At 39.2% G+C, this 17635-nt stretch overlaps 1 protein-coding gene across 1 annotated transcript; it reads right to left on the reverse strand.

Moving 5' to 3' along the window:
* Positions 1 to 300: 300 nt before the first annotated feature.
* On the reverse strand, positions 301 to 1224 carry Vmn1r129 (vomeronasal 1 receptor 129). The gene has a single exon (NM_001166725.1). It carries the CDS (start codon positions 1222 to 1224, stop codon positions 301 to 303), a length of 924 nt encoding a protein of 307 aa, NP_001160197.1.
* Between the last annotated feature and the right edge of the window lie 16411 nt (positions 1225 to 17635).

Below are 17635 nucleotides of genomic sequence, written 5' to 3' on the forward strand. Positions count from 1 at the left end.
TAACACATTAAACTGTTTAGGGAAGATAGGTTGCATCAGTTTTAGACCAGCCTGCAGCAGGAGGCAGTTATATACAAAAGTACAGAGGGTAGTGAATAACTCACTTACCATGTCAGTCAGATTCCAACCAGAAATCATTTCACATCAACAGAGGTGTATAGCCTTATTCTTTTAAAATTACAGCAGAGAGCATCACACCTTGTTCATACAAAATGTTGAATACATATTTATGGAATAAAGTCCTTAATCGTATTAGTGAAGCTGTCTTTTGTATTATGCATTTTTTAGCCACTCTGATTTTCAACAGTTGAAGAGCACAGAACAAGGATCCTTGGGATCTCTGAAGATCAACAGTAAAGGAGAGATACTGGGGAAGATTGCAGTTAAAATCTCACTGACAAGCCTTACGAAGAAATGAGAATGCATAAAAAGGGCATGTACTATGATACAAATACAATTTAGAAGATAAAAGCTAACAAATGTAAACACCAGCATCAGGATAGTATGGGTTGCTTTGGACTCAGCTTGGCCTCTGGGGTTCTGATTGGGAGTGAGGATGTGCTGCATTCGCTGGCGATGTCTACGGAGGAGAAGTACCATGGAGATACTGGTCCAGACCATGATGCTCATGAATGTGGCATCATACGCAAACTGCAAGAAGACAATGCCCACACTGAATCCAGAAGTGGAACAGAACAGCTTTCTTTTCGAGTCAGTGTTATTGTCTGTTATCTGTGGACCACTGAACTTAATTGGAATGTGAATGTTACTTAAGACACTGAAAAACCAACAACTGCAAGAAGAATAACTTGCCATGTTTGTGACACTTGCTCTGAGTACAAGTTTACCTTTCCCTCTATTAAGAGGAACCAGAGTGACAAACTGATGGACACTCAGGACACAGGTGGAACACAAGTTTGTGCTTCTTACCACCAGGTGACTGAAGGATTCTAATTTACATTTGAGTTCAGTTGGAGGAGTTTTGGGAGCAAAAGCCATCATGTTGTTTGGAAATATAGTGAGGAATAGAGTCAAGGCATTGGCCACAGCCATGTGGCTTAAAATCACCTGTCTTGGCCTCTGTTTAGAACCAGTCAAGACTGGGGAGAAATTATGGACAAACAGAAAGACATTGGCCACAGTCCCAACCCCAAACTGGCAAAGCAAGAGGATCTGAAGAGCCACTTCTTCAGTGGTTTTCAGGGAGTTACCATGAGCAGACATGGAGAGGGCTTTTCCCAATCCTACAGTGATGAATAGATAGAACAGTACTCTCTGTGGGTCTCTGTTCTATTTTCCACACTTACCAATTGATTTGTGACAATTTCTTCACTTGATAAGTGAGACAGTATTCTAGTTACACATTACAGGTAAATTGCAGGGAAAACAATGCATGTATAATAACTCAAGTAAAATATTATACGTATTGAATTACTCCTGACTCAAGATACATTTTGTATTGCAACTACATCTTTATTGGTTCAGTAGGTCAAGAGCACAATAACACACATTTTAACAAACCATGGGCTTTGTATATGAATACAGACAGTAAAGAGTCTAGTATGAATTTGTGAATCCATCATCAGAATTCAATTAGCAAGGAGGGGAAGCTGCAAATGGAATGTACCTTAATCAATAAAAAATGAAAGAATATATAAATGCAACATAAAAATAATTAATTGAATATCCTTATGTTATAGTAACATATTAAAAATAGTGTGTATGGGAATAACATGTAAGATTGTACATAATAATAAAGTTGTGTAACAGAATTCTGCTGTAGAAAATTAAGATGTTGGCTTTTGAGAAAATTTTATACTATTCATCCACACAAACACAGACACACACACACACAAAAGCCACCACATATTTCTGATAGAGTCAACTGTCTTCTGATCACACAGATGAACACAGGCTTACATATGTTTATGCCATGTGAAAAAAACCCCAACTTGCTAACAAGTTTCATTTATTCATAGTTTTTCTGACCTTAATTTTTGTTCTAAAATGTCAGGTGCTAGAGTCTTAGCTGTGTCATCTCCAGCTTCCCTCGAAAATTATTAACACAGTCAGTCTTGTACCCTTTGCAAGCTAATGCTTAGCCTGCATTTTACTTGTTTATATATTTTCTTTAGGAACACAAGGGTCTCCATGTACCAGATAAAATTCAACATCTCACATACATGTTACAGTTAATTACTAATCTGGGACACAGACATTTCTTTGAGATGAAAGCAAAATATTAACCTACTTAAATCAAACTGCAGACTTCAGAAAGAAATAATGTTTCATGTTGGCTTCAGAAGACACTTTTCACTGAAGAAAAGAGAAAAGAATTTTAAGCAGAAGTCTATGGTAGATGAATTCCACCTTCTGAGCCTCAGTCAGGATGAAGATGATCATCTGAAGGCCAGCTGCAGAGCATAGTTTCTGTAGAAGTATATTTCGTAGTGCTTTAATTGAGGAACTTCTCTTTGTCACTCTTTGCCTGAGAAAGAATGCAATGAAATTCAGAATGGTTTCTTATTCTCCATGCAATGCTGTGAAGGTAACCTAACAAGTCCAGGTTTCCAGTCTCATAAAATAATAGGGCACTGGGACATGCCATCCTTCAGAGAGTCTATTATTTATCATTTATCCCCAGAGCAAATCTCCATTCTTTTCTGATGCTTACTGATGATGTCTAGAAGTTTGTTATATGTTAATGAGTACCTGGGCAAAAGTTAGGGAAGGGTTTTCATGTTTCCTTCGGGAGAATCTAAGTTCTGAATTGAGTTTGTCATCAGATGTGAATTGGGGCGCTCCAGGGTAGAACAAGGGACTCATTATATGAGTTTCTACAGAGTACTTTCCTCCCTACTATTTCACTTCTGCAAAATTATTCTGACACCAAGTCCTCTCAGAAAACTGGCAATGTGTCATTCAGATTCTGTAATTTCCCAGGAAGTTGCTTCATTACAACTTTTCCCATGTTGGACCCAGGACATTTATAAATGACGAATTTATTAAATGAAACTGGTCTTTCCCACCTGAATCCTGGGGTTATTCCCATATTCACTTATTTTCAGCTAGATCATGCCTTGTTTTCTGATATATTCATGAATCCTTATCACAGGTCTAATGTAATTTGGTAGTATCTAGAGAATTTCATTTGTAATTAAGTAATCCGGGACATACAAGCAAAGATATGGATTGAGCAATCATGAAGAAATAAATAGCTCCAACTCATTTCTGCTCTAGGTATAATAAAAAACTAGGGACTTAGTCTTGATTTTCAATGATGAAAAGTAAAAATTCAGGTTATAAATCTAAGAATTGTATGTTCCAAACCTTTATTGATATTTAAGCCTGTAACAATATTGTCTCAGGCACAATGAACTTATACTTTCATGTGTGAGAATTAAGATATCACTGTACAATATTTTTACAAATGAAAGTACCAGTATTTAGAATGGGATATATGTGGAAATAGGACAAAAAGTAAGAATAACTTATCTTTAATTGCTCAGATACCTTATGTTTGTCTAGGATGAGTACATATCCATGATTTCATCTGTAAAATTTGTGTTGGCTAATTGACATTTATTATCCCGACCTGTGGGACCTAGTTATTCGGGGATCAAGGGGGATCAAGCCTGAAATAGAAATGGGCAAGAAAAGGGAGCGAGATCAAGCAAAGGGTTGTCAAGGTCTACTCTAATGGAGGCTTGAAGCCTGATTATCAGCACACAGTGAGAGCAAATAGGGAGTGTCTGAGGGGGATCAAATCACAGAGAGAGGGGGGACATCTGGGGCAGATGCTAAGTGCAGGCTTGAAATATCTTGTGGCTTATCTTTGGATGCTGGTTCTGCCCAAACAGCCCCAGGTGTCTGTCCAAGAGAAGGGTCAGTTGATTCTCATTATCAGCCTTGTGTGAGGAGGAGGTGGCTCAGCTCCCAACAAAGGGTCAATTGATTCTCAGGGTGGGAGCTGTTGAAGGTCTGGTTTCCCACAGACTCGTGTTCCACAATTTACATATGGCTTATTAGCCTAATACATACTTATATTGGAATAACTTTCAAAGTCAGGAATTTTTAAGAGTCATGGCTTGTCGAATACAGTCTTATAAAGGGTGAAAGGGTGATAATGGAAGATGAAGGGTTAGATTTGGGTGTGTGTAGGAGGGAAAGTAGATGAGGAAATATTGAGAGGAATAACTAACACTAAGTGTCTTTCGAAAATCTGTACAGTAACATTGTACTGTTGGGGCTTCCTGTAATATGTTCACATGCATATTTCTTTTTTTTTTCAATTTCTTATTAGATATTTTCTTCCTTTACATTTCAAATGCTATCCCTAAAGACCTCCATGCCCTCCCCCCACCCTGCTCCCCTACCCACCCACTCCCACTTCTTGGCCCTGACGTTCCTCTGTACTGGGGCATATAAAGTTTGCAAGACCAAGGGACCTCTCTTCCCAATGATGGCCAACTAGGCCATCTTCTTCTACATATGCAGCTAGAGACACGAGCTCTGGGGGTACTGGTTACTTCATATTGTTGTTCTACCTATAGGGTTGCAGACCCCTTCAGACCTGCGTTCCATCCAATAGATGATTTTGAGCATCCACTTCTGTATTTGCTGGGCACTTGCATAACCTCACAAGAGAGAGCTATTTCAGGGTCCTTTCAGCAAAATCTTCCTCGCATATACAATAGTGTCTGTGTTTGGTGGCTGATTATGGGATGGATTCCCGGGTGGGGCAGTCTCTGGATGGTCCATCCTTTTGTCTCAGCTCCAAACTTTGTCTCTGTAACTACTCCCATGGGTATTTTGTTCCCCATTCTAAGGAGGGACAAAGCATCCACACTATGGTTCTTCTTGAGTTTCATGTGCTTTGTATCTTGTATCTTGGGTACTCTAAGTTTCTGGGCTAATATCCACTTATCAGTGAGTCCATATCAAGAGACTTCTTGGCCTGAGCATCTGCGGGAGACATATTGGTTCCTGGACACCACCGAGACTAGTCCGCACAGGTGAGAGTGTGGACTACAGAAGCTAACAGCTTCTGGGACACATGGGAGCCACAAGCTTCTGAGGCAGGCCCCTTTTCGGGCTCCAGAAATCCGGGCACCTTCCCTGCCAGAGGATAGGTGACTGCCCGGCCTAGGAGGGCTTTACAGGAGTACCTGGGGGAGCCATCTTGGTTCCCAGATCCTTCGAGACTAGTCTGTGCTTGTGAGAGTGTGGACTACAGAAGCTAACAACTTCTGTGACAGGCCAAAGTAACACAGCATCTGGGACAGGTCCTGTTTTGGGTCTTCATCTTCGGACGGGAGGGAGGTCCAAAAGCCAGATATCTGTGCACCTTCCCTGGAAGAGGAGAGCTTGCCTGCAGAGAGTGCTCTGACCTCTGAAACTAGGAGAGAGCTAGTCTCCCAGATCTGCTGATAGAGGCTAACAGAAACATGAGAGCAACAATCTCTAACCAGAGACAACTATAACAACTAACTCCAGAGATTACCAGATGGCAAAAGGCAAACGTAAGTATCTTACTAACAGAAACCAAGACCACTCACCATCATCAGAACCCAGCACTCCCACCTCGCTCAGTCCAGGGCACCCCAACACACCTGAAAAGCTAGACCCGGATTTAAAAGCATATCTCATGATGATGGTAGAGGACATCAAGAAGGACTTTAATAACTCACTTAAAGAAATACAAGAGAACACAGCTAAACAGGTAGAAGACCTTAAAGAGGAAGCACAATATTCCCTTAAAGAATTGCAGGAAAACACGACCAAACAGGTGGTGGAATTGAATAAAACCACCCAAGACCTAAAAAGGGAAGTAGATACAATAAAGAAAACCCAAAGTGAGGCAAAACTGGAGATAGAAACCCTAGGACAGAAATCTGGAACCATAGATGCAAGTATCAGCAACAGAATACAAGAGATGGAAGAGAGAATCTCAGGTGCAGAAGATTCCATAGAGAACATCGGCACAACAATTAAAGAAAATGCAAAATGCAAAAAGATCCTAACTCAAAATATCCAGGAAATCCAGGACACAATTAGAAGACCAAACCTACGGATAATAGCAATAGATGAGAATGACGATTTTCAACTTAAAGGGCCAGCAAATATCTTCAACAAAATTATAGAAGAAAACTTCCCAAACCTAAAGAAAGAGATGTCCATGAACATACAAGAAGCCTACAGAACTCCAAATAGACCAGACCATAAAAGATATTCCTCTGACACATGATAACCAGAACAACAAATGCACTAAATACAGAGAGAATATTAAAAGCAGTAAGGGAGATAGGTCAAGTAACATATAAAGGCAGGCCTATCAGAATTACACCAGACTTTTCACCAGAGACTATGAAAGCCAGAAGAGCCTAGACAGATGTTATACAGACTGTAAGAGAACAGACATGCCAACCCAGGCCACTATACCCAGTCAAACTCTCAATTAACTCAGATGGAGAATCCAAAGTATTACACTACAGAACCCAATTCACACATTATCTTTCCACGAATCCAGCACTTCAAAGGATAATAACAGAAAAAACCAATACAAGGACGGAAATCACACCCTAGAAAAAGCAAGAAAGTAATCCCTCAACAAACTAAACAGGAGACAGCCACAATAACAGAATGCCAACTCTAACAACAAAAATAAAAGAAACCAACAATTACTTTTCCTTAATATCTCTTAATATCAATGAACTCAATTCCCCAATAAAAAGACATAGACTAACAGACTGGCTACACAAACAGGACCCAACATTCTGCTGCTAACAGGAATCCCATCTCAAAAAAAAAGACAGATACTACCTCAGAGTGAAAGGCTGGAAAACAATTTTCCAAGCAAATGGTCTGAAGAAACAAGCTGGAGTAGCCATTCTAATATCGAATAAAATCGACTTTCAACCCAAAGTTATCAAAAAAGACAAGGAGGGACACTTCATACTCACCAAAGGTAAAATCCTTCAAGAGGAACTCTCAATTCTGAATATCCATGCTCCAAATGCAAGGGCAGCCACATTCATTAAAGACACTTTAGTAAAGCTCAAAGCACACATAGCACCTCACACAATAATAGTGGGAGACTTCAACACACCACTTTCATCAATGGACAGATCATGGAAACAGAAACTAAACAGGGACACAGTGAAACTAACAGAAGTTACAAAAAAATGGACTAAACAGATATCTACAGAACATTTTATCCTAAAACAAAAGGATATACCTTCTTCTCAGAACCTCACAGGACCTTCTCCAAATATAACAATAAAATTGGTCACAAAACAGGCCTCAACAGATACAAAAATATTGAAATTGTCCCATGCATCCTATCAGACCACCATGGACTAAGGCTGATCTTCAATAACAACATAAATAATGGAAAGCCAACATTCATTTGGAAACTGAACAACACTCTTCTCAATGATACCTTGGTCAAGGAAGGAATAAAGAAAGAAATTAAAGGCCTTTTAGAATTTAATGAAAATAAAGCCACAACATATCCAAACTTATGGGACACAATGAAAGCATTTCCAAGAGGGAAACTCATAGCTCTGAGTGCCTCCAAAAAGAAACTAGAGAGAGCACACACTAGCAGCTTGACAACACAAATTCACCCAAGAGGAGTAGACGGCAGGAAATAATCAAACTCAGGGGTGAAATCAACCAAGTGGAAACAAGAAGAACTATTCAAGGAATAAAGGTAACGAGGAGGTGGTTCTTTGAGAAAATCAACAAGATAGATAAATCCTTAGCTAGAGTCACTAGAGGGCACGGGGACAGCATCCTAATTAACAAAATCAGAAATGAAAAGGGAGACATAACAACAGATCCTGAAGAAATCCAAAACACCATCAGATCTTTCTACAAAAGGCTATACTCAACAAAACTGGAAAATCTGGACAAAATGGACAAATTTCTAGAAAGATACCAGGTACCAAAGTTAAATCAGGATCAAGTTAACAATCTAAACAGTCCCATATCCCCTAAAGAAATAGAAGCAGTCATTAAAAAAAAAAAAAGCCCAGGACTAGATGTCTTTAGTGCAGAGTTGTATCAGACCTTCAAAGAAGATCTAATTCCAGTTCTGCACAAACTATTCCACGAAATAGAACTAGAAGGTACTCTACCCAACTCATTCTATGAAGCCACAATTACTCTGATACCTAAACCACAGATAGATCCAACAAAGATAGAGAACTTCAGACCAATTTCCCTTATGAATATTGATGCAAAAATACTCAATAAATTTCTCACTAACAGAATTAAAGAACACATTAAAACAATCATTCATCCTGACCAAGTAGGTTTTATTCCAGAGATGCAGGGATGGTTTAATATACAGAAATCCATCAACGTAATCCATTATATAAACAAAATCAAAGACAAAACCACAGGATTATCTCCTTAGACACGGAAAAATCATTCCACAAGATCCAACACCTAATCATGATAAAAGTCTTGGAAAGATCAGGAATTCAAGGTCCATACCTAACCATGATAAAAGCAATCTACAGCAAACCAGTAGCCAACATCAAAGTAAATGGTGAGAAGCTGGAAGCAATCCCACTAAAATCAGGGACTAGACAAGGCTGCCCACTTTCTTCCTATCTGTTCAACATAGTACTTGAAGTCCTAGCCAGAACAATTCGACAACAAAAGGAGATCAAGGGGATACAAATTGGAAAAGATGAAGTCAAAATATCACTGTTTGCAGATGATATGATAGTATACATAAGTGACTCTAAAAATTCCACCAGAGAACTCCTAAACCTGATAAACAGCTTCGGTGAAGTAGCTGGATATAAAATTAACTCAAACAAGTCAATGGCCTTTCTGTACACAAAGGATAAACAGGCTGAGAAAGAAATTATTGAAACAACACCCTTCTCAATAATCACAAATATTATAAAATACCTTGGCATGACTCTAACTAAGGAAGTGAAAGGTCTGTATGATAAGAACTTCAAGTCTCTGAAGAAAGAAATCAAAGAAGATCTCAGAAGATGGAAAGATCTCCCATGCTCATCGATTGGCAGGATCAATATAGTAAAAATGGCTATCTTGCCAAAAGTAATCTACAGATTCAATGCAATCCCCATCAAAATTCCAACTCAATTCTTCAACGAATTAGAAAGGGCAATCTGCATACTCATCTGGAATAACAAAAAACCTAGGATAGCAATATCTCTTCTCAAGGATAAAAGAACCTCTGGTGGAATCGCCATGCCTGACATAAAATAGTACTAGAGAACTATTGTGATAAAAACTGCATGGTACTGGTATAGCGACATAGAAGTAGACCAATGGAATAGAATTGAAGACCCAGAAATGAACCCACACACCTATGGTCACTTGATCTTTCACAAGGAAGCAACAATCATCCATTGGAATTAAGACAGCATTTTCAACAAATGGTGCTGGCACAACTGGCGGTTATCATGTAGAAGCATGTGAATTGATCCATTCCTATCTCCTTGTACTAAGATCAAATCTAAGTGGATTAAGGAACTCCACATAAAACCAGAGATACTGAAACTTATAGAGGAGAAAGTAGGGAAAACCCTCGAAGATGTGGGTACAGGGGGAAAATTCCTGAATAGAACAGTAATGGCTTGTGCTGTAAAATCAAGAATCAACAAATGTGACCTCATGAAACTGCAAAGCTTCTGCAAGGCAAAAGACACCGTCAATAAGACAAAAAGTCCACCAAGAAATTGGGAAAGGATGTTTACCTATCCTAAATCAGATAGAGGACTAATATTCAATATATATAAAGAACTCAAGAGGTGGACTCCAGATAATCAAATAACCTCATTAAAAATGCAGCTCAGAGCTAAACAAATAATTCTCACCTGAGGAATACAGAATGGCTGAGAAGCCCCTGAAAAAATGTTCAACATCCTTAATCATCATGGAAATGCAAATCAAAACAACCCTGAGATTCCACCTCACACCAGTCAGAATGGCTAAGATAAAAAAATTCAGGTGACATCAGATGCTGGTGAGGATGTGGAGAAAGAGGAACACTCCTCTATTATTGGTGGGATTGCAAGATTGTACAACCACTCTGGAAATCAGTCTGGTGGTTCCTCAGAAAATTGGACATAGTACTAGCGGAGGATCCTGCAATACCTCTCCTGGGCATATATCCTGAGATGTTCCAACTGGAAAGAAGGATACATGCTCCACTATGTTCATAGGAGCGTTATTTATAATAACCAGAAGCTGGAAAGATCCCAGATGCCCCTCAACAGAGGAATGGATACAGAAAATGTGGTACATTTACACAATGGAGTACTTGTCAGCTATTAAAAAGAACAAATTTATGAAATTCCTATGCAAATGGTGGACCTGAAGGGCATCATCCTGAGTGAGGTAATCCAATCACAAAAGAACTCACATGATATGTACTCACTGATAAGTGGATATTAGCCCAGAAACTTAGAATACCCAAGATATAAGATACAATTTGCTAAACACATGAAACTCAAGAAGAAAGAATGTCAAAGTGTGGACACTTTGCCCCTTTTTATTATTGGGAACAAAACACCCATGGAAGGAGTTACAGAGACAAAGTTTGGAGCTGAGACGAAAGGATGGACCATCTAGGGACTGCCATATCCGGGGATCCATTCCATAATCAGCCTCCATATGCTGACACCATTGTGTACACTAGCAAGATTTTGCTGAAAGGACCAAGATAGAGCTGTCTCTTGTGAGAATATTCCGTGGTCTAGCAAACATAGAAGTGGATGCTCACAGTCAGCTACTGGATAGATCACAGGTCCCCCAATGGAGGAGCTAGAGAAAGTAACCAAGGAGCTAAAGGGATCTGCAACCCTATAGGTGTAACAACAATATGAACTACCCAGTAACCCCCAGAGCTCGTGTTTCTAGCTGCATATGTATCAGAAGATGGCCTAGTCAGCCATCAGTAGAAAGAGAGGCCTATTGGTCGTGCAAACTTTTTCTGCCTCAGTACAGAGGAATGCCAGGGCCAAGAAATGGGAGTGGGTGGGGGAGCTTGGGGTGAAATTTTGGGATAGCATTGGATATTGAAATGACATAAATACCTAATTAAAAAAAGAAATTGGAAAAAAAGAGACTTCTTTTGTAATAGAGTTATCTCACTCAGGATGATACCCTCCCGATCCAACCATTGGCTTAAGAATTTCATAAATTCATTGTTTTTAATATCGGAGTAGTAATCCATTGTGTAAATGAAGCACATTTTCTGTATCCGTTCCTCTGTTGAGGGACATCTGGATTCTTATCAGCTTCTGGCCATTATAAATAAGGCTGCTATGAACATAGTGGAGCATGTGTCCTTCTTACCAGTTGGAACAACTTCTGGATATATGCCCAGGAGAGGTATTGCTGCATCTTCTGGTAGTATTATGTCTAATATTTCTGAGTAACTGCCAGACTGATTTCCAGAGTGATTTTACAAGCTAGATCCCACCAACAATCGAGGAGTGTTCCTCTTTCTCCACATCCACTTTCTCTACATCATCGCCAGCATCTGCTGTTACCTCAATTTTTGATCTTAGCCATTCTGACTGGTGTGAGGTGTAATCTCAGGGTTCACATGCATATTTCAAAGGAGTTAAAATAAACCAGTACCATATTAGTTGGACAGTACCCCTTGTAGACATCTCATGATGAATAATGTAAAGTTCTTTAATTCTATTTTTTGTAACTTTTTCAGGTATTAATAAGTTTTTATTGGATATTTTCTTCATTTTCATTTCAAACGTTATCTCCCTCCCCCACAAGCCCTTTATCCCATCCCCTCTCCCCCTGCTTATATGAGGGTGTTCCTCCACCCACCCACCCACCAACTCCCACCTATTTGTCCTCAGTTCCCCTACACTTGGCCATCTATTGAGCCTTCATAGGACCAAGAACCACTCCTCCCACTGATGCATGACAAGGACATCCTCTGCAACTTCTGCTGCTGGAGCTTTGTGTACTCCTTAGATGATGGCTTAGTCCCTGGGTGTTCTTGGGGGACTAGTTGATTGATATTGTTCTTCCTGTGGGGTTGAAATCCCCTTCAACTCCTTTGGTCCTTTCTCTAACTCCTCTGTTGTGGACCCCACTCTCAGTCCAGTGATTGGTTTTGAGCATCTGTCTCTGTATTTGTAAGGCTCTGGCAAGTCACTTAGGAGACAGCCATACCAGCCTCTTTCTCGATGCACTTCTTGGCATCCACAAAGGTGTCTGGGTTTGGTAAGTTATATGGGATGAATCCCCAGGTGGGACAGTCTCTGGATGGCCTTTCCTTCAGTCTCTGCTCTACTCTCTATCTACATATTTGCCCCTGTGGGTATTTTGTTCTCCTTCTAAGAAGGACCGAAGCACCCATACTTTGGTCTCCATTTTTCTTGAGCTTCCTATGGTCTGTGAATTGTATCTTGGTTATTCTTAGCTTTGGGTTAATATCCACTTATCAGTGAGTACATACCACGTGTGTTCTTTTGCCATTGGGTTACCTCACTCAGGATAATATTTTCTAGTACGACACATTTGCCTAAGAAGTTCATGAATTCATCACTTTTATTTTTATTAGATATTTTCTTACTTTATTTACATTTCAAATGTTATCCCCTTTCCTAGTTTCTCCCCACAAAATCCCCTAACATCTACCCCCTCCTCCTGCTCACCAATCCACCCCCTTCTGATTCCTGGCCCAAGCATTCCTCTATACTGGAGCTTAGATCCTTCACAATACAAAGGGCCTCTCCTCGGATTGATGACCGACTGGGCCATCCTCTCCTACATATACAGCTAGAGCCACGAGTCCCGTAATGAATTTTCTTTGATTGATGGTTTAGTCCCAGGGAGCTCTGGGATTCCTGGTTAGTTCATATTGTTGTTTCTCCTAGGGGGCTGCAAACACCTGCAGTTGATTGGGTACTTTCTCTAGCTTCTTCATTGGGGACCCTGTGCTCCATCTAATGGATGACTGAGCATTCACTTCTACATTAATCAGGCACTGGCAGAGCCTCTCAGGAGACAGCTATACCAGTCTCCTGTCAGCAAGCTCTTGTTGGCATCTGCAATGGTATCTGGTTTGGTGGTTGTTTAAGGGATGGATCCCCAGGTGAGGCAGTTTCTGGATGGTCATTCCTTTAGTCTCTGCTCCAAACTTTGTCTCTGTAACTCCTCCCATGCGTATTTTCTTCCCCATTCTAAACAGTATCAATGTGTCCACACTTTGGTCTTCCTTCTTCTTGAGTTTCATATATTTTGCAAATTGTATCTTGGGTATTTGGATCTTCTGGCCTAATATCGACTTAACAGTGGGTGTATATCATGTGTGTTCTTTTGTGATTGTGTTAAGTCACTTAGGATGTTATACTTTAGATCTACCTATTTCTCTAAAAATTTTATGAATTCCTTGTTTTTAGTAGCTCCATTGTGCAAATATGCCACATTTTCTGTATCCATTCCTTTGTTTAGGGACATCTGGGTTCTTTCAGCTTCTTGCTATTATAAATAAGGCTTCTATGAACATAGTGGAGCATGTGTCCTTATTACAAGTTGGAGCATCTTCAGGGTATATGCCTAGGAGAGGAATTGCAGGATCTTCCGGTAGTACTATGTCCAATTTTCTGAGGAACTGCCAGACTGATTTCCAGAGTGGTTGTACAAGCTGAGTTTGATTATTTTCTGCTGTCTACTCCTCTTGGGCATATTTGCTTACTTTTGTTCTAGAGCTTTTAGGTCTGCTGTGAAGCTGCAAGTGTGTTCTCTCTCCAGATTCTTTTTGGAGGTACTCAGAGCTTTGAATTTTCTTCTTCGAACTGCTCTCATTGTGTTCCATAAGTTTGGTTATGTTGTGGCTTCATTTTCATTAAACTCTAAAAAGTCTTTAATTTCTTTATTTCTTCCTTGACCAACTTATCATTGAGTAGAATGTTATTCAGCTTCCATGTCAACATTGGCTTTCTATTATTTATCTTGTTATTGAAGATCAGCATTAGTCCATGGTGATCTGATAGGATGCATGGGATAATTTCAATATTTTTGGATCTGTTTAGGCCTGTTTTGTGACCAATATGGTCCATTTTGGAGAAAGTACCATGAGGTGCTTAGAAGAATATATATTCTTTTGTTGTAGGTTAAAATGTTTTGTAGATATCTTTTAAATACATTGATTTCATAACTTCTGTTAATTTCAATGTGTCTCTGTGTAGTTACTTTTCCAGGATCTGTCCAACGATGAGAGTGGGGTGTTGAAGTCTCCCACTATTATTGTGTGAGGTGCAATGTGTTCTTTGAGCTTTACTAAAGTTTCCTTAATGAATGTGGCTGCCCTTGCATTTAGAGCATAGATATTCAGAATTTAGAGTTCATCTTGGTAGATTTTACCTTTGATTAGTATGAAGTGCCCCTACATGTCCTTTTTGATTAGTCTGTTTTGGAAGTCGATTTTATTTGATATTAGAATGGCTACTCCAGCTTGTTTCTTCAGACCGTTTCTTTGGAAAATTGTTTTTCAGCCTTTTACTCAGAGGTAGTGTCTGCCTTTTCCCCTAAAATGGGTTTCTTGTATATATCAAAATGTGGGGTCCTGTTTCTTTAGGCAGTCTGTTAGTCTATGTCTTTTTATTGGGGAATTGAGTCCATTGATATTAAGAGATATTAAGGAAAAGTAATTATTGCTTTCTGTTATTTTTGTTATTAGATTTGGGGGGTTCTTTACTTGCGGCAGTCTTCATTAATGTTTGTTGAAAGATTACTTTCTTGGTTTTTCTTGGGTGTAATTTCTGTCTTTGTGTCAGCGTTTTCCCTTTATTATCATTTGAAGGGCTGGATTCATGGAAAGATATTGTGTGAATTTGTTTTTGTCATGGAATACCTTCGTTTCTCCATCTACGGTAATTGAGAGTTTTGCTGGGTATAGTAGCCTGGGCTGACATTTGTGTTCTCTTAGGGTTTGTATAACATCTGTCCAGGATATTCTGACTTTCATAGTCTCTGGTGAGATGTCTGGTGTAATTGTAATAGGTCTCCCTTTATATGTTACTTGACATTTTTCTCTTACTGCTTTTAATATTCTGTCTTTATTTGGTGCATTTTTTTGTTCTGATTATATTGTGTTGGGAGGAATTTCTTTTGTGGTCTAATCTATTTGGTATTCTGTAGCCTTCTTGTATGTTCATAGGTATCTCTTTCTTTAGGTTAGGGAAGTTTTCTTCTATAATTTTGTTGAAGATATTTACTGGCCCTTTAAGTTGAAAATCTTCATTCTCATCTACATCTATAATTGTAAGGTTTGGCCTTCTTATTGTGTTCTGGATTTCCTGGATGTGTTGAGGTAGGATCTTTTTGGATTTTGCATTTTTTTGATTGTTGTGTTCATGTTTTCTATGTAATCTTCTGCACTTGAGATTCTCTCTTCCATCTCTTGTATTCTTTTGCTAGTGCTCACATGTATGTTTCCTGATTTCTTTCCTAGGAGTCCAGCCTTTTAGTTTTTTTTGTATATTGGATATTAGTCTCCTATCAGATTTAGGATGGGTAAAAATCCTTTCCCATTCTGTTGGTGGCCTTTTACTCCTGTTGACAGTGTCTTTTACCTTACAGACACTTTGCAATTTCATGAGGTTCCATTTGTCAATTCTTAATCTTACAGCATATGCCATTGCTATTCTGTTCAGTAATTTTTCCCCTTTGCCCATATCTTGAAGGGTTTTCCCCACTCTCCCCTCTATAAGTTTCAGTGTCTCTGGTTTTATGTGGAGTTCCTTGATCCACTTAGACTTGAGCTTTGTACATGGTGATAAGAATTTTTTCAATTCGCCTCCTTCTACATGATAACAACCAGTTAAGCCAGCACCATTTGTTGAAAATGTCTTTTTTCCACTGGATTCTTTTAGCTCCTTTGTCAAAGATCAAGTGACCATATGTGTGTGGGTTCATTTCTGAGTCTTCAGTTCTATTCCATTGGTCTACCTGTCTGTCAGTCTACCAGTACCATGCAGTTTTTTAAAAAATCACAATTGCTCTGTAGTACAGCTTTAGGTTAAGAATGGTGATTCCCCCAGAGGTTCTCTTATTTTGCGAATTGTTTTTGCTATACTAGGATTTTTGTTATTCCAGATGAAGTGCAAATTGCCCTTTCTAATTCGTTGAAGAATTGAGTTGGAATTTTGATGGGGATTGCATTGAATCTATAGATTGCTTTCAGCAAGATAGCCATTTTTTCTATATTAATCCTGCCATTCCATGAACAAGAGAGATCTTTCCATCTTCTGAGGTCTTCGATTTCTTTCTTCAGAGACTTGAAGTTCTTATCATGCAGATCTTTCACTTCCTTAGTTAGAGTCACCCCAAGGATATCGTATATTGTTTGTGACTATTGAGAAGGGTGTTGTTTCCCTAATTTCTTTCTCAGCCTGTGTATTCTTTGTGTAGAGAAAGGCCATTGACTTGTTTGAGTTAATTTTATATCCAGCTACTGCACTGAAGCTGTTCATCAGGTTTAGGTGTTCTCTGGTGGAATTTTTAGGGTTACTTATATATCCTATATATCATCTGCAAATATTGATATTTTGACTTCTTCCTTTCCAATTTGCATTCCCTCGATCTCCTTTTATTATCTAATTGCTCTTAAAGGCTTTCAGGTACTATATTGAATATGTAGGGAGAAAATGGGCAGCCTTGTCTAGTTCTTCATTTTTAGTGGGATTGCTTCAAGTTTCTCTCCATTTAGTTTGATGTTGCCTAGTAGTTTGCTGTATAAGGCTTTTATTATGTTTATGTATGGGCCTTGAGTTCCTGATTTTTCCAAAACTTTTATCATGAATGGGTGTTGGACTTTGTCAAATGCTTTCTCAGCATCTAACTAGATGATCATGTGGTCAAAGAGTTAGTTGTAAAGTGGCCTTCATTCTCTTTTGCTCTGTTAACCTTTCTTTCCTGAACCTCTGGAAAGTGATGGGGTAGAATGTACATTAAATCATTTAAGAGCCCTTAATAAAAGAATGTTTTAAAAAATTCTAAGTTTATATTCACCAAATCACATAGAGGAGATACTGGGAAATACCCTTGTTCAAATTGGTATAGGAGAAAATTTCCTGAACAGAACACCATTGGCTCAGGCTCTAAGATCAACAGCGAATAAGGACCTCATGAAATTGCAAACCTGCTGTCAGGTAAAGGACACTGTCAGTAGGATAAAATGGAAACTTACAAATTAAGGAAATATCTGTACCAATCACACATCTGATGGTGGCCAATATCCAAAATTATAAAGAATTCAAGAGGATAGATACCAACTACACAAATAACTCAATTAAAAAAAAATGGGATACAGAGCTTAACAGAGAATTCTCAACAGAGGAATTTTGAGTAGCTGAGAAGTACTGCAGGTAGAGCAGGGGAGAGATAAGTGATATCAGTGATTGAGGAGGTCAGTCCCTAGAATGTACCAGAGACTCGGGATGAGGAGAGGTCTTACATGCGTTCTCCCAGGTTTTCTCGTCCCGGGTTTTCTCGTCCCAGGTCTTCTCGTCCCGGGTCTCAGCACCAACTCTTACACGCGTTCTCGCGACCGGCCAGGAAGAACGCAGCAAACCGGAATCTTCTGCGGCAAAAGCTTTATTGCTTA

This window comes from Mus musculus, chromosome 7 (genome assembly GCF_000001635.26).
Source record: "Mus musculus strain C57BL/6J chromosome 7, GRCm38.p6 C57BL/6J".
NCBI lineage: Eukaryota > Metazoa > Chordata > Mammalia > Rodentia > Muridae > Mus > Mus musculus.